The sequence below is a fragment of the Nomascus leucogenys genome, chromosome 8 (genome assembly GCF_006542625.1).
Source record: "Nomascus leucogenys isolate Asia chromosome 8, Asia_NLE_v1, whole genome shotgun sequence".
In the NCBI taxonomy this organism is placed as follows: Eukaryota; Metazoa; Chordata; class Mammalia; order Primates; family Hylobatidae; genus Nomascus; species Nomascus leucogenys.
In genome coordinates this window covers 18,116,767-18,144,258 of record NC_044388.1, presented here as the reverse complement: position 1 = coordinate 18,144,258, position 27,492 = coordinate 18,116,767, and the positions used below count along the sequence as shown (strand labels likewise).

Sequence of the window (27,492 nt, the reverse complement as noted above, 5' to 3'; positions counted from 1 at the left end):
TTTTATCAGTAACCACAGGTTGATGAGGAAATTAGTCCTCCATAATCTGCTGAACTTTCTGTTGTGTGTTCTTATAGTTAAAAAGGTCAATTACCAGAGACCCTTAACTAGCTCCTCCCCTGGACAATCATAGCTACCCCCTCCCCTGGACAATCATAGCTACCCCCTGTGCATCCTAAATGTTTTGCTGGAGAAAGACCATGACCTTTCTGTGTGGAGCCTCATGGTGTCTTCCCTATCCGGCAGTCTCAAGGCCCCTCCTCGAGGCACTGTCGCTGACCACTTGACAATCTTGGAGGGGTCTTCATGGGTAGAGCCCTGCCTGGTGAGCTCTCTCCTCCCGGCTCCCTCCCTGCCATCTGATTATTAGAAAGGGCAGTTTCTCGCTTTAAAACCATGTGGTTTCAAGCACATGGCAAACCTGGCAGACTGTCCCAGATGAACGGCTGCCTACTGACTCCCAGTGACAGCCTAAGGAGACAGAACCCTAGAAATGGCCACAATGCTGGGGAGTTGACCGTTGGTCCATTCTCTCACCAGGACTGGGGCCCTGATCCTGAAACTGATCTTCTCACTTTATCCTTTGGAGACTTTTTTCCTTTTCAAAACAATCCTTGGTGTTCTTTTTTAACTTAATTTTATCTGACTAAATTCAGGGAAAGGAGAGAGGTAAGTATAGATCATATGGAGTGACTTGCCTTAGGGATGGCCAGATACATGACAATAGATTAACTAAAACAAATCAGCAACCAATCCAGCCAGCTTTCCTCAGACAGAGAAACAAATCACAAAATTGTAAGGACCAGATATAGCCTTTAATTCCTAATGTTCAAAAACAATCCTGTCTTCTAAATCACAACTTTTAAAATTAATCATAAGGTTAAATAGTTCGAGTTATAAGATTTATCCACTTCAAATAAGGATACCTTTTATAAAGTACTTTATTGTGGTTTTACAGATTTCAAGGTGCTTCTACATGGCTTCAGTGATTCTCACAACAAACCCTCAGTGGATCAGGGTCTTCTAAGATTAAAATATTAACACCAATGCGTGTAAAGTAAAGTGAGGTACAGTGAGGTTAAGGCTCAGTGGCAAATGTTAAAGAGGCCCACACAACACATCAGGGATCAGAGCCAGGTCAAATTCTTGCTCCCTGCCTCCACCCCACCCCAAGAAGAAATTTATTTTTTATTTGTTTTTATTTTTAGAAACAGAGTCTCACTCGGTCACCCAGGCTGGAGGCCGTGTCACGATCACAGTTCACCAAACCTCAAACTCCTAGACTCAAGCAATCCTCCTGCCTCAGCCTCCCAAGTAGCTAGGACTACAAGCATGTGCCACCACACTTGGCTCATTTTTAAATCTTTTGTAGCAATGGGGGTCTCGCTATGTTGCCCAGGCTGGTCCTGAACTCCTGGCCTCGAGGAGGCACTAGATTGACAACAGCTACAGCATTTCTTATTGAACTTAACCCTGTATGACCCTTGAAATAATAAAACCCACTGATCAAAATAGATGCTATAATCTTTACCACAAATGAATAATTAACCCTGTGCTCAAACTGCTGCAAAAATATGAGATTCAAATGTTGGAGCCAATGAAGTTTGTATAAAGGAGAGTTTCTGCCAGTGGGATGTGGCAGTGTCACTCTCCTTATATCTTGGCTGTCAGCCTTTTGGCTTGGTCCCGCAGCTCCATTGTTGCAATTGCTGAAAGATGAACTTCGTCAGGTCCATCCGCTAAACGCAAAACTCGGGTTACAGCATACCTGAAAAAGCAAAAGATTCAGGGATCACAGGGAGTTACGGAAGAGGAACATGGTACTTTGACGTCAGTCACTCTGATTGTAAACCAAGACTATATTAATTCTTAAATTCCACCAAGGTCAGGGTAAGAAAAAGAGTACCTGGAAAATAAGCTAAAGGGCTTCTGCTATGCCATCTTAAAGTTTCCAACTTGGGAAAGTTAAATGGCAAAGTACAGTGGAGTTAATCTCATTCTTGGTTTGCTACAGTTTACTACATGTTGCTAGAACTTAGAACAGGCAGTGACTGGTATGATACTATATATTTAGTTCTTTCTTAAGCTTAAAAATTGATGAAGGATGAGACTCTATCTCCAGTGTGATAGAGAAGGTGACACTGTAATTATGTGTGGAGATGGACAGATGGGGAATGGAGAATGTTCCTTTCTGCCTCCCAGTAATCAGGATCTAGATATTAGATAGTCACTAACATGTCCTGCTACAAATTCAACGAAACCCCATGCTGTATCTACAGCCCAGGAATCCTCAGTGGGTCCCCTCAGTGTAAAAATTAACATAAAGGAATGAAATGATTATTGTAATAATAAGAGCAACTATTTCTTGATGTTGAGCTCTATATTAATGTATATCACTTCACTTAGCCTTCAATTATGCTGAAAATAAACATAAGCAATTAATGTCAAGGCATCTATAGATTTGTTACCTCCATGCCTATCAAACGTAGATGGTTCTTAAATGACATCTACTCACATGTTAGCCAGAGGGTAATCCTGGGAAACACCAGCACCTCCGCACACCTGGATGGCCCAGTCAACGATTTTGCTGACAGCCCGTGGGGCAGCCACTTTGATCATTGCAATCTGTGTAAGCAAAATATGAAAAGAATGCTTCTTTCTTAGACTATACACAATGTGGCAAAACTGGGAAATGAAACAAGGGAACTTTCCCACATCCAAGTCACCACTAAAACAGGATCTTTAACAAAAGCCAACAAAGAGATCCTGCTGCAATGCCATATTTCAGTCAATACAGACCCTCTGGAAAGAGACACCTCTTCCAAATCACATTTTATCCATTTATTTCTAACTTGCCTTGTTTCCAAAAGGATTTCAGGCAGCTGATAAATCACACTCATCACCTTAGGGATCATAAAAATAGTCCAAGGGTCTTTGCATCGTTAATCAGTTTTCTTTTAGCAGTTTTATGGGCTTTTAGAATTAAATGATTATGTCTTTATTTCATATAAGCCAGAAACATAAGAAAGCAGAGGATGAGAGGATGTTTCTTTCATGAAACATGTACTGTGTAGCAGTATCATGCTTGCATTTTTTGTTTTGTTATTTGAGACAGGCTCTCACTCTGTCACCCAGAATAGAGTGGAGTGGCTATTCCCACACATGATCATAGCTCACTATGCTGCCTCAGAATCCTGGGCTCAAGCAATGCTCCTGCCTCAGCCTCCCTGGGACTACAGGCACAAGTTACCATGTCAGCTATTTTTTTTTTGTAAGAGACAGGGTCTCACTATGTTGCCCAGGCTGGTCTCGAATCCCTGGCCTCAAACAATTCTCCCACCTCCACCTCCCAAGTAGCTGGGATTACAGGTGAGAGCCACTGTGCGTGGCTGCTGCACATTCTATGTACATCATCTTGGTTACTCTTCACAAGAACCCTAGGCCTTAGGCAGAAAGGTTAAGTACTTTGCCCGTGATCACAAGGCTAGAAGAAAGTGGCAGAGCGGGTGCAGTTCCAGGGCTGTGTAAAGCCTATGATTTCCCCCATTCCTTGTTGCTGTATCTTAAGAATGCTGAAGATATTCTCCCTCCTGAAAATCATTCCCTAAAGCACTTGCTAGGAGACTAGCAAGTGACAGGCATTTATAATTTATAACCCAAAATCACATGGGGGCTTCCAATATTCTGAGTGCCATCAAGATGCCATGAAAACTGAAATGTCCAACAGGTGGAGAGAAGTGGAGAAGGCTCAGCAGTTGGTGGTCTGAGGGGAGAAGGTAGCCTCACCTCTTTCTTAGCGCCAGCACTGCCCAGAGTGTCCATGCTGTGAGCGGCTTTCAGAGTCAACAAGCGGATCTTCTCAATGGCAATGCGGCTTTCAGCAATCCAGTGAGCCACAACCTCCTATAGGGGAGCAAAAGGAAGGAGGAGCTAAGCTGGTATCTGATGTCCACGTGTAACACAGTCTTATAGTTTGGTGAAAACACTCTCTAAGCCAGAGATTGTTCACAAGCTTTACTCTATGTATTTTTAAATGGAAGAGTTAATTCATTTGATATACACCAGCCTAACCACATACTTGTGGAATGCTACAGTTAAAATTGAAATACTTTAGAAAGACATTTTATTTTCCCAGAAAAATCATTTATTTTGGGTATCTTAATGTCTAAGGTAAAGATGGCTGAACTGAGAGCAACTGCCTTACTGCCAAACCACTCAAAGGCCCTCCTGAATGCTAATTGCCTGCATCATGGAAACTTGGCTAAATGTATGGTAGTGAAGCTGCTTATAGGTAAACTAGAAAATTCTCAGCACAATTTCAGTGTGGGGACAGTTCAGCAGCAATTTGCTGTGTTGTTATTGTTATTTATTAAAAATGACCTTTTCTTTAGTAGACAGTTGTACATGTATAGATTGGAATAACCACAGTCAAGAACACAGAACAGTTCCATCTCCCACAGAACTCCCTGGTGCTGCCCCTTTTTAGTCACAGCCTCCTCCCACTCCTAACCTCTGGCAACCATTGATAGGTTCTCCATCACTATAGTTTTGCCTTTTCCAGAATGTCATGTAAATAGAATCATATAGCATGTATTGTTTTGAGACTAACTTTTTCATTCAGTTTAATGCCTTTGAGCTTCATCCAAATTGTTCTGTGTATTGACTGTTCATTCCTTTTTATTGCTGAGTAGTATTCCATTGTAAGTATGTATCAGTTGGTTTATCCATTTGCCTGTTGAAGGACATTTCAGTTGTTGCCAGTTTTTAAATTTTGCTTATTTATTTATTTATTTTTTGAGACAGACTCTTGGTCTGTCGCCCAGGCTGGAGTACAGTGGCGTGATCTCAGATCACTGCAACCTCCACCTTCTGGGTTCAAGCCATTCTCCTGCCTCAGCCTCTGAGTAGCTGGGACTACAGGCGCCCATCACCATGCCTGGCTAATTTTTGTGTTTTTTAGTAGAAACAGGGTTTCACCATATTGGCCAGGCTGGTCTTGAACTCCTGACCTTGTGATCTGCCTGCCTCGGCCTCCCAAAGTGCTGGGATTATAGGCGTGAGCCATCGCGAGATTATTCATAGAGCTTCTGTGCATTTATATATGGGTTTTTGTGTGGATATGTTTTCATTTTTTAAAGCAGATAGCAGGAGTAGAATTGTTGGGTCAGTGGTAAATGTTTATTAAGAAGCTGACAGTTTTCTAGAGTGGTTGTACATTTTGCATTCCTACTAGCAGTGTATGAGAGTTCCAGTTGCTCCTCAAACCATCAGCACTTAGTATCATATTTTAGTCATTTTAACAGTGTGCAGAGATATCATGGTTTTCATTTGCATATCTGTAATGGCTACTGCTGTTGATCCCCTTTAATGTACTGATTTGCCATCTCTATGCCTCTTTGGTGACATGTCTGTTAAAGTCTTTTGTCCATTTTTTAATTGAGTTGTTTTCTTATATTTGATTTAGAGAGTCCTTATATATTCAGGACACTAGTCATTTGCCATATGAGCAATTTGTCAATTCTTTCTTTTATGAGTCTTGCTTTTGGTGCGTGTTTAGGAACATTTTACCTAATCTCAGAAAATGATTTTTCCACCATGTTTTCTTCTAAAAGTTTACAGTTTTACCTTTTACATTTAGATCTATAATCCATTTAGAGTTAAATTTTTGTGTGAGGTGTGTGGTTTAGATCAAGGGTCACTCGTTTGCCTATCTATGTCCAATTGCTGCAACACCATTTACTGTAAAGATGTAACTTTTTCCATCGAACTGCCTTTGCACCTATATAAAAAATTAATTGGCCTATATTTCTATGAATCTATATCTGGACTCTCTCTTCTGCTCCAAAGATCTATATGCCTTTTGCTCACTGATTATTGTAGCTTAGAGTAGGTCTTAAGATTGGGTAGTGTGATTCATTGAGCTTTCTTCTTTTTCAAATTGTTTTGGCTTCTTTAGTTTTTTTGTATTTGCATATAAATTTTAGGATCAGTCTGTCTTTATCTACAAAAATGTCCTTTTGGGATTGTGACTGGAACTGCCTTAAGTCTACAGATCAATTTGAGGATGGTTAACATCTTTAATCTGTTAGTCTTCTAATCTACATATTTACTTAGGTCTCCTTTGATTTATTATATCACTGTTTTCTACTTTTTAGTGCATGTGGATATTGTACGTGTTTTGGTAGAGTAGTACTTAAAAAAAACTATTGTAAATGGTATTTTAAAACTTTCAGTTCCCCATTGTTCATTGCTTGTATATAAAAATAAAATTGTTACGTACTGACCTTGTATCCTGTGACTTTGCTAAACTCACTTATTAGTTCTGGGAGGGTTGTTTCATTTTGTTTGATATGTTCCTTAGGATTTTCTATACAATCACATTGTCATCTACAAGCAGGCCCAGTTTTACTTCTTTTTTCCCCCAACTACATGCACTTTTTTTCTCTTGTTTTACTGCACTGGCTAGGAATTCTTGTATGATCATAAATTGGAATAGTGAGGGTGAACATTCTTGCCTCATTTCCAGTTTTTGGGGAAAAGCATTTAGTCTTTCATCATTAAGTATGATGTTAGATTTTTAAAAATACTCTCTATAAAGCTGAGTAAATTCCTTTGTATTCCCAGTTTGCCGAAAGTTTCTGTCATAAACAGATGCTGAATTCTGTCAAATGCCAAAGCATCAATTGATATGATCATGTGATTTTTTAATGTTCATGCAGTTTTTGCTGTTAGTTTGGCAGATTATAATAATTTATTTTTAATTATCGAGTTATAGATATGAATCAGGCTTGCATTTGTGGGATAAACCCTACTTGTTTATGCTGTATGATTATTTTTACATACTGCTAGATTTTATTTGGTAATACTTTGTTGGTGGTTTTTGCATCTATATTGGTCTATGGTTTGTTCTTGTCTGGTTTTGGATTAGGATAATTCTGGCCTCATAAAATGAGTTGACAAGTGTTTCCTCCTTCTTATTTCTGGAATAGATATGTAAAATTGGTGTTACTTCTTTTCTAACTGTTTAGTAGAATTTACCAGTAATACCATCTGGGCCTGAAGATTTCTTTTTTCAGGAGCTTTTTAACTTTGAATTCAACTTATAACAATAGTTGTAGAACTATTCAGGTTATCTATTTCATCTTCGGTGAGTTTTGATAGTTCGTGGGATTTGAGGAATTGGTCTACTTCATCTAAATTGTTAACTTTATGTGCTTTGTACACATACTAGAGCGTGTGGGTCCCAAGTCCTAGATCTGGAATGGAGGAGACTCTACTTCAGCCTTGGCTCCAGACCCCATTCTCCAATCCATGTTTTCCCAGAGAGCTGTGCATTGTGGCTTACAGACAGCCTACACAGACTAAGAAAATCAGTATGTCTGATAACCTCTGCTTCTAACAAGAATGGAATTGATATATTTTTCTGTATTCCTTCTGTTAAGTACAACTAATAACCCTGGGCATTATCTATAAAACAAACATAAGAAGACTCTGAAAGGTACAGAAAAGGCAGACTATTTAGGGACTTCAGGTCCGAAAGAATAACCTAGTGGTGTGTTTTCTAGGTTTTCTTTTTGCCTCATATATCTCAGCTGCTGAGATTCTTCTTGGCAGCTGAAGAATCTAGGAACCTGGAAATGTCAGTGAGCACAGACCAAAACAAAACAAAAACATAAAGCACCCCAACAAAAGCATAATCTCTCTAACCAAAGGATCAGGAAAGAGGCAGCCTAACAAGCCAAAAATCTTTTAGAGAATAACCACTTTACTCCAGCCAAACACCACAGAAAAAACATTGGCCCCCACCGCTCCTCACACCAGCAAAGGCAGGATGGGGAGCGTAGGCTTCCACCCTGGCAAACACTGTAATGAGGGGCCCCAACTCCCCTGCCAGGAAAGAAGCAGACAGTGCCAAGTAAAAACCTAAGACTTTCCTCCCCACTGGCCAGTAATAAGTCCCCCCAACCCATCCTATGAAGTGTTAGTGCAGTCCAAATGGGATGCCTGGACTTTCATCCCACCTGGCAGTATGAGGGCATCATCCTCTTCAGGTACTGATGGAAGCTGGGAGGGGAACCTGGACTTCTCTCTCTGCCTAGCAGTAACGAGGTGATGCCACTCCTTTCTCTGACAGAATGGTGTCAAAGAAAGCCAAGAAGGTTTAAAAAGGTCCAGAGTCTCACAATATAAAACTGTTCAGGTTTCAATTTTAAAAATCACCCATAATACCAAAAACCTGGAACAATTCAAAATGAATTTTTTAAAAATCAAGAGACACCGTGATATAGTTGGGATGCTTGTCTCCTCCAAATCGCATATTGAAACATGAAGGTGGAACCTAGTGGGAGGGTCATGGGGGAATATCCCTCATAAATGGTTTGATGCCTTCTCTTCAGTCATGAGTTCACATGAGATCTGATTGTTTAAAAGAGTCTGGGATGTCCCCCCTTATCTCTCGTTCCCTCTCTTGCCACGTGATGTGCTGGCTTTCCCTTTACCTTCCACCATGATTGTAAGCTTCCTGAGGTCTCCCCAGAAATAGACATTGGCATTAGGCTTGTACAGCCTGCAGAACCATGGGCCAAACAAAACCTCTTTTCTTTATAAATTACCCAGTCTCAGGTATTCCTTTATAGCACTGTAAAATGGACTAACACACCCAGATAACAGAGATGTTAGAATTTCCGACAAAATTTTAAAGCGGCCATGATAAAAATGCTTCAGTGAGCAGTTACAAACACAACTGAAGCAATTAAAAAAATAGAAAGCCTCAGCAAAGAAATAGAAGATGTAAAGAAAAACCAAATGGGTATTTTATAAGTAAAAAATATAACAGTTCAAATAAAAAGCTCAGTAAATGGGTTCCACAGCAGAATAGAGGGGACAGAAGAAAAAAATCAGTAAACTGGAAGATAGGACAATAGAAACAGCCCAACCTAAACCAAAGAGAGAAAACAAACTGAAAAAAAAAAAGAACAGCATCACAGGAACATGTGGAATTATAACAAAAGATCTACCATTCACATCACCAGATTCCAGGAAGAAGAGAAAGAGTAAGGCTGAAAAAGTTTGAAGAAACAATGGTTGAAAACATCCCAAATTTGGCAAGAGACCTAAACCTGAAGATTCAAGAAGCTGGGTGAATCCCAAGCAGGATAAATCCCAGAAATCCATACCAACACACATCATAATTAAGTTTCTGAAAAAATAGACACACAAAAATCCTGAAAGCACCAGAGAAAAATGACACCTTATCTATAGCAGGGAGATATATGTCAGAAGGAAGTAGCACAGTATTTTTCTAGTGCTGAAAGAAAAGAAACTTATATCCAGTGGGGATATCTTTCAGGAATAAAGAAGAAATAAGACATTCTTAGGTGAAGCAAAACAGAATTTGTCACTTTTAGACCCTAAAGGAAATGTTAAAGGAAGTTCTCTAAATGGAAAGAAAAAGATAAAAGAAGAAACCTTGGAAAATCAGGAAAGAAGAAAGAACACAATAAGCAAAAATACGGCTAATAAAATTCATTTGCTTTCTTCTCTAAAATTTTCTAAAGTATATTTGATGGTGGAGGCAAAAATTATAACCCTGATGTTGTTCTAAATGTATTTAGAGAAAATAATTAAGACAATTATATTGTTTATGTATTTAGAGACAGAGTCTCACTCTATCTCCCAGGCTGGAGTGCAGTGGCGTGATCTCAGCTCACTGCAACCTCCGCCTCCTGGGTTCAAGCAATTATTGTGCCTCAGCCTCCTGAATAGCTGGGGTTACAGGCACACGCCACCACACCCGGCTAATTTTTGTATTTTTAGTAGAGACAGGGTTTCGCCATGTTGGCCAGGCTGGTCCCAAACTCCTGACCTCAAATGATCCACCCGCCATGGCCTCCCAAAGTGTGGGATTACAGGCGTGAACTACTGAGCCAGGCCCAAGACAATTATATTACAAATGGGAGAAGTTAAAGGAACTTAAAGGAAGGTAAAATGTCTATACTTGACTCAAACTGGTAAAATGATGACACCAATAGACTTTAATAAGATCTAGAAAGAAAGGTAACTAGATAGATAAACATGTATATATAATACCTAGAACAACCACCAAAAGAGCTATACAAAGAGATACACTTGAGAAACACTATAAATAAATCAAAATGGAGTTCTAAAAATGTTAACACACAGGAATGCAGGAAAAGGAAAACAGAAAAACAATAACCAGAGAGAACAAACAGAAAACAAAAATAAAATATCCGATGTAAGCCCTAATGTATCAGTTATTACAAAGACAAAGACTGATAAAGCAGATTAAAAATATGTTATTTAGAAGAAATGTATATCAAATATAATGATATAGGGCCAGGCGTGGTGGCATCCACAACACGGCATCTACAAAAATGCTATAGCTAACATTATACTTAACATTCCCCTAAGACAGAGAACAAGGTAAGAATGTCAGTTCTCACCTCTCTTATTCAACATAGTATTGGAAGTTCTAGCCAGTGCAGTAAGACAAAGGAAAGAGACAAAAAGCAGGTATATCAGAAAAGAATAAATAAAACTGTTCCTTATTTACAGATGACATGATTATCTATGTAAAATCCCAAGCAATCTACAAAAAACTCCTAGAACTAATAAGTGAGTTCAGCGAGGCCACAGGGTATGAGATAAATATACAACATGGTGAAACCCTGTCTCTACTAAAAATACAAAAAAATTAGCCAGGTGTGGTGGCAGGCACCTGAATCCTAGCTACTTGGAAGCTGAGGCCGGAGAATCGCTTGAACCCAGGAGGCGGAGGTTGCAGTGAGCCAAGATCATGCCATTGCACTCCAGCCTGGGCAACAACAGTGAAACTTCATCTCAAAAAAACAAAACAAAAAACAAAACAAAAAAACTATACTTCTATATACTAGTAATAGACCCTGAAATTAAAAACACAATACTTATTATAATTGCTGAAAACTGAAATACTTATGTATAGGACTTGTATGCTGAAAACTACACACAGATGAGACGATGTGTGTAGATGATGAAAGAAACCAAGGAAAGGCTAAATAAATGGAGAGATATACCAGGTTCACAGAATAGAAAACTCTACATAGTAAAGATATCAATTTTTCTCAATGTTTGCAGATATAGACAAGATTATTTTTAAATTATATGCAAAGGCAAAGGAACCAGAATAGCCGAAACACTTTTGAAAGAGAAGTCTAAACTGAGAGGAATCAGCCTAGCTTATTTGAAGACTAATTATGTAACCACAGTAATCAAGACTGTGCCGTGTTGGCAGAGAGACTGACGCATAGATAATTAAGACGGAAGAGACAACCCATATATAAACCCACACAAATAATGTCTGACTGATTTTTGAGAAAAGCACAAAAACGATTCAATGTAGGAAAGAGAGCTTTTTCAAAAAATGTTGCTGAAGCAATTGGACATCCACAGGCAAAAAAAAAAAAAAAAAAGAAGCTTGACCTAAGTTTCATACAAAAATTAACTCAAAATGTAAGCTGTGAAACTTTTAGTGACACATTATAGGAGAAAATCTTCAGAATATAGGATTAGGCAGAGTTATTAGACTTAACACTAAAAGCATGACCCACATAAGCAAAAATTGACAAATTAGAGTTCATTAAAATTAAACACTTTTGTTCTGTGAACGACCCTGTTAAGAGGATGAAAAGACAAGATACAGAGTAGGAGAAAATATTTACAAACTACATATCTGACAGGATAGTATCTAGAATATACAAAGAACTCTCAAAATTCAAAGTAAAAAAAAGTGATCTAGGACTTGTAAGAGAAGCAGGGAGGTAAGTGGAAAAATATGAAAATCAAACCTCACCATAAGTCCCACAGGCAACCAAACATTCAGAATTCCTCAATGAAACCCAGGAGGCATACAAAATGCATCCGGCGGGCTCTAACGAGTTTTTTGGTTTCCAATTCTAAACACGGAATTGAGTTGGTCCAAGTGTTGTGGGTTATTGTTAAGCTAAACACAGAATTGGTTTCCAATTCTAAACACAGAATTGGTGTTTACAGTGGAGAAAAATGTTCATTAAGATGAGTTAAACCAGCAGACAATTACGGTGCTTTGATGTGAGCCATATTAACCTTCCATACCTGTGTTTTCCAGATTATATTTACATTTTATTTTATTTTTTTTCTGATGGTAATCATATCTTTTTAATTTATTTATTTTTAACTTTTCTTTTAAATTCGGGGTACATGTGCAAGTTTGTTATATAGATAAGCTCGTGTCATGGGGGCTTATTGTACAGATTATTTCGTCACTCAGGTATTAATCCTAGTACCCATTAGTTATTTTTCCCAACCCTCTCCCTCCTCCCACCTTCCACCCTCTGGTAGGCCACCATGTCTGTTATTTCCCTTTATGTGTCCATGTGTTCTCATCATTTAGCTCCCACTTACAAGTGACAAAATGTGGTATTTAGTTTTCTGTTCCTGCGTTAGTTTGCTAAGGATAATGACCTCCAGCTCTATCCATGTTTCCACAAAAGAAATCAATTATTATTTTTATGGCTGCATAATGTTCCATGGTGTTTATGTACTACATTTTCTTTATCCAGTCTATCACTGATGGGCATTTAGGTTGATTCCATGTCTTCACTATTATGAATAGTGCTGTACTGAACATATGCATGCATGTGTCTTTAACATAGAATGACTTATATACCTTTGTGTATATATCCAGTAATGGAATTGCTGGGTCAAATGGTATTTCTGTTTTAAGTTCTTTGAGGAATCCTCACACTGTTTTCCACAATGGCTGAACTCCCACCAACAGTGTATAAGCGTTCCTTTTTCTCCACAACCTCACTAGCATCTGTTATTTTTTAACATTTTAGTAACAGCCATTCTGACTAGTGTTAGATAGTATCTCACTGCGGTTTTTTTTGATTTGCATTTCTTTAATGACCAGTGATTTTTGGCTTTTTTTCATATGCTTGTTGGCCACATGTCTGTCTTCTTTTGAAAAGTGTCTGTTCATGTCTTTGGCCTACTTTTTAATGTTTTTTTTTTTTTTTTTTTTTTTTTTTGTAAATTTGTTTAAGTTCCTTATAGATGTTGGATGTTAGACTTTTGTCAGATGCAAATAGTTTGCTAAATTTTTCCAATTCTGTAGGTTGTCTATTTACTCTGTTGATAGTTTCTTTTGCTGTGCAGAAGCTTGTTAGTTTAATTAGATTGCATTTATCAATTTTTGCTTTTTTTTATAATGGCTTTTGGCGTCTTCATCATGAAATCTTTGCCCGTTCCTATGTCCAGAATGGCACTGCATAGGTTGTCTTCCAGGGTTTTTATAGTTTTGGGTTTTACATTTAAGTCTTTGATCCTCAACAAAATACTGGAAAACAGAATCCAGCAACACATCAAAAGGCTTATCCACCATGATCCAGTAGGCTATATCCTTGGGATGCAAGGTTGGTTCAACATATGCAAATCAATAAATCTGATTCATCACATAGAACTAAAGACAAAAACCACATGATCATCTCAACAGATGCAGAAAAGGCTTTCAATAAAATTCAACACCTCTGCTAAACTTTTCTATTAAAAACTCTCAATAAACTAGGTATTCGAGGAACATACCTCAAAATAATAAGAGCCATCTATGACAAAACCATAGCAAACATCATACTGAATGGGCAAACACTGGAAGCATTCCCTTTGAAAACTGGCACAAGACAAGGATGCTCTCTCTCACCACTCCTATTCAACACAGTATTGGAAGTCCTGGGCAGACCAGTCAGGCAAGAGAAATAAATAAAGTGCATCAAAATAGGAAGACAGAAAGTCAAACTATCCCTGTTTGCAGAAGACATTATTCTATATCTAGAAAACCCCAGTCTCAGCCCCAAAGCGTCTTAAGCTGATAAACAACTTCGGCGAAGTCTCAGGATACAAAATCAACAAATAAAAATCACTAGCACTCCCCAAGAGCCAAATCGGGAATGCAATCCCATTCACAGTTGTCACAAAAATAATAAAATACCTAGGAATAGAGCTAACCAGGGAGGTAAAAAATCTCTACAAGGAGAACTACAAAACAGTGCTCAAAGAAATCAGAGATGACATAAACAAATGGAAAAACATTCCATGCTCATGGATACAAAGAATCAATATCATTAAAATGACCATACTGCCTGGGGCAATTTATAGATTTAATGCTATTCCTATCAAGCTACCAATGACACTCTTCACAAAACTAGGAAAAAACTATTTTAAAATTTATATGGAACCAAGAAAGAGCCCAAATAGCCAAGGCAATCCTAAACAAAAAGAACAAAGCTAGAGGCATCATGTTACTTGACTTCAAACTATACTACAAGGCTACAGTAACCAAAACAGCATGGTACTGTTACAAAAACAGGTACATAGACCAATGTAACAGAATAGAGAGCCCAGAAATGGGGCCACATACCTACAACCATCTGATCATTGACAAAGGTGACAAAAACAAGCAACTGAGAAAGGACTCCCTTATTCAATAAACGGTGCTGGGATAACTGGCTAGCCATCTGCAGGAGATTGAAACTGGGCCCCTTCCTTACACCTTAGCCATTTTTTTCACATTTAATTATCCTTTTATTATCATTTCTTTTCTTCTTTTTTATTATTTTAAGTTCTGGGATACAAGTGCAAAATGTGTAGGTTTGTTACCTAGGTATGCAGGTGCCATGGTGGTTTGCTACACTTATCAACGCGTCATCTAGGTTGTAAGCCCTGCATGCATTAGCTATTTGTCCTAATGCTCTCCCTCTCCTCGCCCCCACCCTTCAACTGGCCCCGGTGTGTGTGTTGTTCCCCTTCCCATGTCCATGTGTTCTTATTGTTCATCTCCCCACTTATGAGTGAGAACATGCACACCTTAGCCATTTTTATGTTTGGTCATGTTTGCCCTTCAACAGGGGATATTTGATTAGAGTTTCCCTAAAGCAGTGATGTTCAACACGATAGCTACTAACCATATGTGGCTAATGAGCATTTGAAATACACCTAGTCTGAACTGAGATGTACTATAAGTATAAAATATGCACCCCATATTGAAGAATAAATATTAAAACAAAGTATCTCATTAATAATTTTTATATTGATTTCATGTTGAAATAGTATTTTTGATATATTGGGTTAAATAAAATATATTACTAAAATTAATTACATCTTTTTCTTTTTACTTTTTAAAAATGTTGCTATTAGGACATTTAAAATTACATTTAAGGTTCATAGTATATTTCTTTTGGATGGCACTGCCCTAGAGGTTGAAACATGGCTCTGAATTAATTTCAAACAAGTTGCTGGTGGCAAATAAATATTTTTTGATGGCTGTAAAACAGGGTAATTATAACTTTATAACTTCATGAACTTAAAAGACATTTACTTCTCAGCTTTAGAATAAAGGAGGTATTCTCAATTGGGTCTCTATAGACCCTAGACTTGCTGAAAAGCATTAAATGGGTATAAACTAGGTGCTCTAGGGAACTGCCAAATATATTTCCTAAGACAGAACTGGGATGGAGAATTTTTTGCGTTACAGCCTGGAGTAAATTAGAAGACAGCTGGAAGGAGCCTCCAAATTCAAAGAAATGAAATGTCCCTTTCACAAATTAAATTAAAGAAGTTGGCCCAGAGTTTTGCTTATGACATGCTCACACATCTTTTTGTTTCTGCCAGATCACATTATTTGTGCCAGATGTGAAAAGTTTCCAGTGAAAACAGGCATATTTGTTAAAAAGCCAGGCTTGCTCTGCATGACACATTAACTTTAAAAGGTGGAAGGGAAATTTTTTCTAGTGCAGTATTAAAACACCACTCAGGAAAGCAGCACTTGTGCAGAGTGCTTTTGTGCATTCGAGATGCTTGTCTGTTGACTTTACTGTGTCCTCCCTTCACCCTGCTCCAGAGTTTGCATGCAAGCTTGACAAAAGAGTAAGAAGTAATGGTTGGTGCCCTGAGCACCTCTTCATCCTTCTTCAACAGCATCAGGGGCTATATCCAGGGCCCGAGAGGGTCACACTTTCTCACCTCCTCCCACAGTGCCCAGCCAACAGCTGAACCCTTGCCTTTGCTGTATACTAAAAGGGCTCCTGACAAATTATTCCCAGGTGTAGTGTCATAAAACAGGCTGTAGCTTTTCAGTTAAAAAACTATACAAATAAATCGTATAATGCTGAATAATACTTTACAAAAAGCAAACATAGATTATAATAATTTAAGGTAAAAAATACACTGCAAATTTTAAAGGATGGTCAAAAATGTATAAGGGGACTGACGTACTAAAATATACATGTGCAGCAAACACAAATGTAATTCCATCACCACAGATTTGACCTAACACTAACATGTTAGCAATAATAAAGAGTGAACATTTAATAATAGTTTTTCTCGCCTTCTTAAAACTTAGAAGGGAGATGATTTGGATATCCTACTTCTCTGTAGAAGACTTTTCAAAGAAGTCTGAAATAATGCCTTCTATTTCCTCTCAATACATATTTCCTAATTTTTTTTTTCTTTTTCTGGAGACAGAGTCTCGCTCTGTCACCAGGCTGGAGTGCAGTGACACGATCTTGGCTCAATGCAACCTCTGTCTCCTGGGTTCAAGCAATACTCCTGCCTCAGCCTCCCAAGTAGCTGGGACTACAGGCGCACACTGCCATGCCCGTTTAATTTTTTTTTTTTTTTTGTATTTTAGTAGAGACGGGGTTTCACCATGTCGCCCAGGCTGGTCTTGAACTCCTGAGCTCAGGCAATCCACCCACCTCGGTCTCCCAAAGTGCTGGGATTACAGGCATGAGCCACTGTGCCTGGCCATATTTCCTAATTTTTATTATATGGGCCACATGTAACTATGTTTACAGTGATTTGTAACAACAGACTCAGCAGGATATAATTTATAGATGAAAATTCAAAAAATCATGAATATCTCACAAAATGTCGGTCCCATTTCTACTTGTGTTTCTCCAGTAACAGAACTCAAGTCCTCCTGAAGAAGCTGATTCCACTTTTGGGTTTATTAGCACGTTTCCCCTTTGCCTGAGTTTTGGGGTGTTTTCCTGTATCTTTACACTTATTGTCCTAATTCCTTCTAGGAAACCAATGGACAAGGCAAATCCTTCTTCCTTATGACAGCTCCTTCATGTCCACAGGGAGCTCTAGTGTTCCAGGTTCTCTAAAGAACAAGAATCTGAGAAAGTTGAAGGAACTGTCTATACTCTTGTGTGCAGAGGTGTTGAAGCATTTTAAGAACTACCTAATCTTTCACAAAGATAAATGCCTCTCATCAGATTGTATTTAAATACAGACATAAATACGCCTTATTGAAAAGAATCACCCGGTTCATGTAGAGAAAGTCTCTCTCTCACAAGTAATGTTTTTGTTCAATGTTAGTGTAGTGCACCGGGCTACCATAAATTCAAATAAGTAATCGTCCTTACATGTGCATACAACTTCTTCTTGAAAGCTATCCTTCGTGTTGCCCGCTCACACATGATCTGCAAAGCGCGTTCCGCCAAACCTACTGTTCTCATACAGTGGTGGATTCTGCCAGGTCCAAGGCGGCCTTGGGAAATTTCAAATCCCCTACCTTCACCTGGGAAGAAAGGGGGAGAAAAGGGGGAATGTGAAAATGGCCTAGCCCGTTCCTTTTTTTATTTATACAAATCCTGGGAAAGTGATGAGCTGCCCTTAATAAAAATGGCTTTCTGGTGAAAAAAAATCAGTTCTATAATAAGGTTCACTATGAATTCATGGGAATTTTGATTTCTATGTTTTTAAAACCACCACCATTAAACATTTCAAATTTCAGAACTGTCTCTTAAGTATGTACTATGCATAAGCTATTTTATTAATGCTGCAATAGATACCAAGTTGGAGTAACACATAGTTCCTATACTAGGAGTTTAGAATCCAGAAGAGTGGGCAAGGGTAAGAGACACAGAGAGAAACAAAGAAAGGCAAAGGAGGAAGAGATTTTTTGTTCATCATTATAACCTTAGGGCCTGGCAGGTATCAGGGGCTTGGTGAATGGATGGGATGAACACAAAAACATTGCTGGAAGAGGTGGTATTCTAGATGTTCTTTGAAAGGGACATAGGATTCTAATAAGCAGGAGGATGGCATACAGTGTTCGAAATTATTTATGCTTCTAACTTATACCTAAGACTTGAATTCATAAAGTACTGAGATTTTCTTAAAACAAATAGAGGCCTACAGATCATGTTCTAGGAGAAAGTGTATTGCTCTGAATTATGTAATTTTCATATTATCTTTTCAATTGATGTGATATACAAAACCACATCCAACACTTAAATAAAACCTCACCATTCCATGTAAGAAAATCCACCAAATAGAAAACTTTCCCTTGACAAATGGAGTAAATAAGAAGGGAAAGTATTAGGTTGGTGCAAAAGTAATTGCGGCTTTGCCAAAAACCGCAATTACCTTGATGCAAAATTGCAGTTCAAAAACCGCAATAACTTTTGCACCAACCTAATATCTAAATCGAGGTAGACTTCAGGTCTAAATCTGGGAAGACTTATCTTTTCCAGATTTAGAGCTGAAATATTAATGTACAATACTGAAGAATCATTTCCAAATTCAACTCACCTAGTATTAGATTTGTGGCAGGAACTCGCACTTGATTAAAATGGATCTCAAAATGTCCTCCATGAAAATTATCTATAAAATAGAAAACAAAATTTAGAGCAAAAGGAGTTGACTAAAAAAGAGTCACATATTCTTAATCTGCTAAAATATAATTACTTGAAGAAAACAGGATTTCAAAGATCCATATGACATGAACATTCTGAGGTAAGCCTCAGCCCTGAACCCCAGGATCCAGCAGCCCAGAAAACTCATCAACTGTTCAAGAAGAGAAACCCTTTGATATAGATGTTTTCTAATTCATTCTCTGAAGTACAATTTCAGAGAGCTAGGAAAAAGGAAGACTAGGCTCCATAGCTCCAGCCAGAGTATTTTATTTGTTTTATTATTGCTGCTGCTTTGAAATATTTTACATATGGGGTTCCAAACAATTTGCATGGAAAAAAGTTTCAATGTTTCAAAATTTAAAAATGAGTAACGTAATCCAAGTTTCTTATTTTATCGCTGTGGAAACCAACGCCTAAAGATGAGAAGGGCCTGCTTGAGGGGAAAGAGCAGGCTTGGCATTAGTGATGATACAGAAACAGGACCTTCAGGTAGGTTTACTCCCAGTCTAGACTTGTTCCACTGTGTGTTCGTCTCTTGAAAATACTGGCATTTGAACCACTGAGGCCAGGAACACGTTCACATTTTATCTTTGCATCACCCCTTCTCCCTGCCAAGTTCTAGAGATAATCTCATGCTAACTTTACACCCTTTTCCTGTCAGAGGAGACAATAATCAGCCTTCTCCACACTGTTTCTTTTGGCCTTGGACACAGGGAGTTGGAGAGGTGCTAGTAAAGTTTTCATACTGAATATTCAAATGTAGCCTCTGCAATGGAAACTATTTGCAGCTCAACTATATTATAAACGCATTTTTGGTATCTTTGAGGCCGTTTCGCTGCAACCCAACAATTTCCTACATGCAATTTTCTCCAGCAAGCTTGCTCATCCCATCTTGCCACCTATGCTTACCCTGTGGGTACACCCTACAGCTGCATCTTACTGATAAGTGATTCTATAAAACTGCAAGTCTTATATCTGCCACTTGGACATATTCATTAGTCATATTCAATGATAAAAAGAAAGCCAGGGGCCGGGTCTGGTGGCTCATGCCTATAATCCCAGTACTTTGGGAGGCCAAGGAGGGTGGATTACCTGAGGTCAGGAGTTTGAGACCAGCCTGGCCAACATGGTGAAAGCCCGTCTCTACTAAAAATACAAAAATTAGCTGGGCATGATGGCTAAGCAAATACTTGCTGAGACAGTGATCTTAGCAAATATTTATTGGACACAATGAACATGTGCCACAGTAGGTGGCAGGAAACAAATGGATCTTTGCTTCTTAGAAGTCCCACCCAAGGACAGAGGAAGGAAAAGTTTTGCACTCAAATAAGTCAAAAACTCATTGCTTTTTAACAGTTCTTGTAAGTTGATTGGTTAAGAGGGCTAAAATTGGAGACAAAAATAATTTTATTGTGGATTATCTGTGCATTAATCCATTTTTATGAATGACAGAGAGAAGACTGGTAGCGTTGCTCTTCCTTAAATACAATCTGCCCTTTCCCAAAAAGGCAGAATTTATATTCTATAAATTCTATAATTTATATTCTATAATTTATATAATTATAAATTACATAAATGCTATACTATTTCTTTTTATTGGCTCTACTCTGAACTCCATCAGCATTTATATTAAGACAGTTGTCAGAGACAAAGGAATATCTAAGAATCTATCTTATGCATTAAAATGCTATTGCCTTCAATGTTACTGCATATTCTAGCCTTCCTGCTTGCTAATGCATGGTCATATTTATTGAATACCTACCTGTGTAGCCAAAAACTGACAAAGGCCTTATTATTTCTACTCCAGGTGTGTTCATGGGAACAAGAATCATGCTGTGCTGTTTGTGTCTAGTCAAAAGAAAAATCGTGTTAGAAAAAGTTTGCTAAGAAGAAAAATAAAACAGATAACAAGCAGAATCACAATTGTCTTTTTGATGTTTTCATGTAGTCATGTAAGCAGTGATGACTGGAATGGGAACTGTGTAAGAGACGTACACCAACATAGTCTGATGCAGGCTGTGATCTAGAACCGAAACAATGATTTGAAAATAAATGAGTTGTTTGATTGAGGCTTCTCACTGCTCAACAATGGTAACTGGGAACTTATATATATAATTAAACATTTCAAGACTATTGCCTTTGGTCTAAACATCTAATCACTTCATTACACAGGTCAGAAAAAATTTATGTCTGATAATTTAATCCAAACAGCTTTGATAATTTAGCAACACTTTCTAATACTGAAAATTCCACAGCGAAGAATGTTCAGCAATACTCCCTACAATGTTTTCCAAATACACCTGTTAGAAAATACTTGTGAAATACAAATATATGACATTTACTCTCATATTTTACATTGTGATTTGTGAGTCCAAACAGTGAATTTTAAGTAAATTACATAGATAGGAGGAAAGATTGACTCATTCCTACACAGGTTTCTCAATCAGAATTGTTTAATTACCTGGAGAGAGAAGTATTTTGAGTTCTTCCCAAAACAATTGCAATTTTGCACTTGGGATTCCCAGCTCCTAAAACCAAGGGGAACACAAGCAGATTATAAAAGGAAATTTCTAGTTTGACATTTCACCTTGAAGGTTCTAATCCTTCCCACTTTACCTATGTCAGAAAACAAATAGAACATTCTTGACTCATTAAGATAATAATTCTTTTGTAACACTCTATATCGTCCAAGAAAAATGATTAGGCAAGGCCAAGAATGGACCCCATCAATGAAAGTTGCTACACAGAAATAACCAGAAGTCAAAGCAGCATGAAAGAGCTGCCACCTCTCCCATTTACACCATTTCAGACATCAGCATGCTAGAAAAGCTGAGAAATTTTATATGTCTAATATAATATTTTATATGTCAACGTATATGAGGCTGTGATCCTACTTTCAATAAGCCTGGTTCTTTTATTAATTTCTTAAGGGTCAAATTTTAAAAATATTTTTTCCTTTTAAGGCAAAATTTTATTTTATCACAGTTCAGGGGTCTGTGGCAATTGCCTACAAGGGTCTTTTTGCAAAAAATACTTTTAATGTTTACTAGTAAGTCTAAGCAGCTAGTCCTTTGGGAAAACTACCATTTAACTAGATTTTCAATTACAAGGCCGCACACAACTGGATCAGATTAAGTTAAACACATCTGTACAAAGTCTCAAACAAATGATCGGATTCTTTTTTCTCATTTATTATAAAAAGAGGTTTGAGGATATTTGAAATCATATAAAGATTTAATGAGAAATGTTAGGAATTATGTCAAATAGTTGAATATTATTATAAAATTCCAGGAGCTAACAGGATAAACTCCATGGAACATATTAAAGGACATTGCAGGAATGTAATCAGTAAAGTTCAGACTGTGGGAAATCTATAAGACAACTAATTAAGTTTCTTCAACAGTTAAATTGCAATAAAAAGAAAAAAGAGAGATAGAGAAGTAGCTTGTAAGATCAAAAGAGAGAGACTTAAAAGGCGTATCAACCAACAGCAATTTTTAGACCTTACTTAGATCCTAATTCAATTAAACAAAATAAAAATTATTAATGGTAATTATTAAGCAATTAGAAATGTGAATAGTTATTGGATATGTCATGATATTAAGTAATTTTAGGTGTGCTAATGGTATTGTGGTTATATTTTTTACAGAGCCCTTACAGAGATACATACTAAAATATTTGGGAAGGAACTGATGTGATGTCTGAGATTTATTTCAAAATATTATGGGGAGAAGATGGGGAGAAGTTAATAACAGATAAAACCTCAACCAGCTACACTTTCTTTTAAGTGTGAATAGAAAACCAAGAATCTGTAGTATGTAAAAAGAACCTTCAATATTAAAGAGAATGACTGGCCAAAAATGTAAGAGACACTTACAGCCAAAACATGAAGTCTAACATCAGAGTAAAAGGAGTCAAATAAAGAGAAAACAGAGAAAAACAGAGGGAATAATTTAATGAAGAAATGTGTAGAAGAACATTTTCTAGAACTGAAGAAAAACATCTTCAGATTGAAAAAGCCATTGACTAGCAAGAAGAATCTATTAGATAAATGCTTGTGACATTTCAAAACATCAACAAAGAAGGGGAAATCTTAAAAGGTTTCAGAGAGAATAAAACAAGCCAACTAAAAGGACTGAGGATTAGTCTGGCATCAGACTTCTCAACAGCCACCAGGGATGCTAGATGAAAATGAATAGTTCAACTTAGAATTCTATACTTGTCCAAACTATCAATTTATGTAATGGAAGAACAAATACATATTCAGATATGTAAGATCTCAGAGAATTTAACTATTATGTACTTTTTCTCAAAAAAAAAAAAAAAAAAAGAATATACTCAAGCAAAATAAGGGAGTAAATCAAGAGAAAGGAAGTCCTAGAATCCAAAAGATACTGGATCCCAGGAAAGTATTATCTGAAAATCCTAGAATAATTGCATCAAAGTATGCCTAAAGGGTAATCAGTCCCGATAGGAAAATAAATACTAAAGTCTTTAAGAGAGAGGTCTCCAGGAAAGAAAGTCAATAGAAGTAATGGTGCAATCTAGAGATGTGTGTGTATGTAAGGGGAAGGAGATATTATAAAAACAAATAACGCAAATAAAGAGACATGGCAATTAGAAACTCCAGGAAAATAATGTTGAAATGCACAAGTGAACTGTGGTCCAAATATAAAATAATGTGACATGAATTTAATATATAGTATATGAGAAAAGTATTCTAATTGACCTTGATTCTAGAAACAGTCCTTAGAATGGCCCAGGTGATTTTATATTGCATCAGTTACAGAAGGACACAAAATCTAACACACTACTTAGGCCAGCATCAAACAATATTTACATGGTCCTCTAAGATAAGTGCTATGTATTGGCTTTCAAAGTTTACAGTTATCCTGTAGTCAACTACAATTGTGGTTGCAAGACAGAATATAAATATTAGTAATCCTGACAATGTGAAAGTATAAGCTGTAGCTGATACAAGTTACAATAAGAAAGGGAGGGATAAAGAGTGTAGAAAGGGTTAAGAGTATATATATTCTTATATTAAAGTAGAGCTTCAATAAAATCTGTGAAATGAGGATGCAGAGAACTTTAACAATTATTTGAGGTTTAAAAAATAAAAAAACAACAAAAAACAACGTAATAAGATAAATACATTAAGAAAGAGCAGAGAGAGTTATGAGACAAATGAACGAAATTGTCATTCAAATTGGGGAGCCAATGGATACTGTCTAAAATGAATAAGAAAGAGAAAAAATATTTTATCTACAATTATAATGGAAACCACAGAACTAAAAACAGCAACTGTTAAGAAAAAAAAAAAAAAGGGTTTTCTATAGGGCATGATGTTGGGACGTGGAGACATGGGAAACAATGCTCTCAGATATTTTTTCCTTTGTTACTACTTCTAACTGGATAATAATGACTTTAAAAACATTAAAGAAAAAATCCATCTTGCAAACAAATCTGTGGATTCCCAAGTAGGAGACTGAGAGGCTTGTTGAGTGAACTACAATGTTTTATTTTTCTTTCCGAATTTCCTTTTAATCTGAATATCTAATCTGAGGGCTGTGGAGGAGTCATTTCCCCACTTCTGTGTAATACATAACTCCAGAAATCCTACATGCACACTCTGTCTGATAAAATGCTAAAACTGATTAAAAAAAAAAAACACCTAAAATAGATATTATCTGAGAAAGGGAGGGAAGGAGAGGAAGGCAGTGTGCCTAAAATGGGTGACTCTGTTCATCTCCAGGCTGGTGGTAGAAAAAGGAGACACTTTAAACCAACTTAGAACTTGAATCATAAGTCTGCTTTCTCCATAGTCAAAGCCTCAGAGTTGTAAGAACATGCAATCATATATGCATATAAATGATTTTATCTATGACTAAAAAGGAAGAGAGAGGACTCTTAACTAACCGGGACAGGAAATTTTTTAACAACATGCATTACATCGATGTTCATCAGGGATATTGGTCTGAAATTCTCTTTTTTTGTTGTGTCTCTGCCAGGCTTTGGTATCAGGATGATGCTGGCCTCATAAAATGAGTTAGGGAGGATTCCCTCTTTTTCTATTGATTGGAATAGTTTCAGAAGGAATGGTACCAGCTCCTCCTTGTGCCTCTGGTAGAATTCGGCAGTGAATCCATCTAGTCCTGGGCATTTTTGGTTGGTAAGCTATTAATTATTGCCTCAATTTCAGAGCCTGTTATTGGTCTATTCAGAGATTCAACTTCTTCCTGGTTTAGTCTTGGGAGGGTGTATGTGTCGAGGAATTTATCCATTTCTTCTAGATTTTCTAGTTTATTCGCATAGAGGTGTTTATAGTATTCTCTGATGGTAGTTTGTATTTCTGTGGGACCGGTGGTGATATCCCCTTTATCATTTTTTATTGTGTCTACTTGATTCTTCTCTCTTTTCTTCTTTATTAGTCTTGCTAGCGGTCTATCAATTTTGTTGATCTTTTCAAAAAACCAGCTCCTGGATTCATTGATTTTTTGAAGGGTTTTTTGTGTCTCTATTTCCTTCAGTTCTGCTCTGATCTTAGTTATTTCTTGCCTTCTGCTAGCTTTTGAATGTGTTTGCTCTTGCTTCTCTAGTTCTTTGAATTGTGATGTTAGGGTGTCAATTTTAGGTCTTTCCTGCTTTCTCTTGTGGGCATTTAGTGCTATAAATTTCCCTTTACACACTGCTTTGAATGTGTCCCAGAGATTCTGGTATGTTGTGTCTTTGTTCTCATTGGTTTCAAACAACATCTTTATTTCTGCCTTCATTTCATTATGTACCCAGTAGTCATTCAGGAGCAGGTTGTTCAGTTTCCATGTGGTTGAGTGGTTTTGAGTGAGTTTCTTAATCCTGAGTTCTAGTTTGATTGCACTGTGGTCTGAGAGAGAGTTTGTTATAATTTCTGTTCTTTTACATTTGCTGAGGAGTGCTTTACTTCCAACTATGTGGTCAATTTTGGAATAGGTGTGGTGTGCTGCTGAAAAGAATGTATATTCTGTTGATTTGGGGTGGAGAGTTCTGTAGATGTCTATTAGGTCCACTTGGTGCAGAACTGAGTTCAGTTCCTGGATATCCTTGTTAACTTTCAGTCTCACTGATCTGTCTAATGTTGACAGTGGGGTGTTAAAGTCTCCCATTATTATTGTGTGGGAGTCTAAGTCTCTTTGTAGGTCTCTAAGGACTTGCCTTAAGAATCTGGGTGCTCCTATATCGGGTGCATATATATTTAGGATAGTTAGCTCTTCTTGTTGAATTGATCCCTTTACCATTATGTAATGGCCTTCTTTGTCTCTTTTGATCTTTGTTGGTTTAAAGTCTGTTTTATCAGAGACTAGGATTGCAACCCCTGCCTTTTTTTGTTTTCCATTTGCTTGGTAGATCTTCCTCCAGCCCTTTATTTTCAGCCTATGTGTGTCTCTGCACATGAGATGGGGTTCCTGAATACAGCACACTGATGGGTCTTGACTCTTTATCCAATTTGCCAGTCTGTGTCTTTTAATTGGAGCATTTAGTCCATTTACATTTAAGGTTAATATTGTTATGTGTGAATTTGATCCTGTCATTATGATGTTAGCTGGTTATTTTACTCGTTGGTTGATGCAGTTTCTTCCTAGCCTCGATGGTCTTTACTATTTGGCATGTTTTTGCAGTGGCTGGTACCAGTTTTTCCTTTCAGAGCCAAATCATGAGTGAACTCCCATTCACAATTGCTTCAAAGAGAATAAAATACCTAGGAATCCAACTTACAAGGGACGTGAAGGATGTGTTCAAGGAGAACTACAAACCACTGCTCAATGAAATAAAAGAGGATACAAACAAACGGAAGAACATTCCATGCTCATGGGTTGGAAGAATCAATATAGTGAAAATGGCCATACTGCCCAAGGTAATTTATAGATTCAATGCCATCCCCATCAAGCTACCAATGACTTTCTTCACAGAATTGGAAAAAACTACTTTAAAGTACATATGGAACCAAAAAAGAGCCCACATCACCAAGTCAATCCTAAGCAAAAAGAACAAAGCTGGAGGCATCATGCTACCTGACTTCAAACTATACTACAAGGCTACAGTAACCAAAACAGCATGGTACTGGTACCAAAACAGAGATATAGACCAATGGAACAGAACAGAGCCCTCAGAAATAATGCCACATATCTACAACTATCTGATCTTTGACAAACCTGACAAAAACAACAGGGAAAGGATTCCCTATTTAATAAATGGTGCTGGGAAAACTGGCTAGCCATATGTAGAAAGCTGAAACTGGATCCCTTCCTTATACCTTATACAAAAATTAATTCAAAATGGATTAAAGACTTAAATGTTAGACCTAAAACCATAAAAACCCTAGAAGAAAACCTAGGCAATACCATTCAGGACACAGGCATGGGCAAGGACTTCATGTCTAAAACACCAAAAGCAATGGCAACAAAAGCCAAAATTGATGAATGGGATCTAATTAAACTAAAGAGCTTCTGCACAGCAAAAGAAACTACCATCAGAGTGAACAAGCAGCCTACAGAATGGGAGAAAATTTTTGCAATCTACTCTTCTGACAAAGGGCTAATATCCAGAATCTACAATGAACTCAAACAAATTTACAAGAAAAAAACGAACAACCCCATCAAAAAGTGGGCAAAGGATATGAATAGACACTTCTCAAAAGAAGACATTTATGCAGCCAAAAGACATATGAAAAAATGCTCATCATCACTGGCCATCACAGAAATGCAAATCAAAACCACAA

The 27,492-nt window shown here is 37.4% G+C and overlaps 1 protein-coding gene across 1 annotated transcript in view; it reads right to left on the bottom strand.

The window, feature by feature from the left end:
- Nucleotides 1-796: 796 nt before the first annotated feature.
- ACAD11 (acyl-CoA dehydrogenase family member 11) overlaps nucleotides 797-27,492 on the bottom strand; it is a 101,321-nt gene continuing 74,625 nt past the window's right edge. Inside the window, exons 14-20 of the mRNA XM_003265228.4 lie at nucleotides 21,199-21,265; nucleotides 20,500-20,585; nucleotides 18,634-18,705; nucleotides 17,463-17,617; nucleotides 3,787-3,903; nucleotides 2,516-2,625; nucleotides 797-1,768 (exon numbers count right to left, since the gene is read on the bottom strand). Coding sequence (XP_003265276.1) covers nucleotides 1,654-1,768; nucleotides 2,516-2,625; nucleotides 3,787-3,903; nucleotides 17,463-17,617; nucleotides 18,634-18,705; nucleotides 20,500-20,585; nucleotides 21,199-21,265 — 722 coding nt within the window. The 3' untranslated portion in view covers nucleotides 797-1,653. The remainder of the gene's footprint in view (nucleotides 1,769-2,515; nucleotides 2,626-3,786; nucleotides 3,904-17,462; nucleotides 17,618-18,633; nucleotides 18,706-20,499; nucleotides 20,586-21,198; nucleotides 21,266-27,492) is intronic.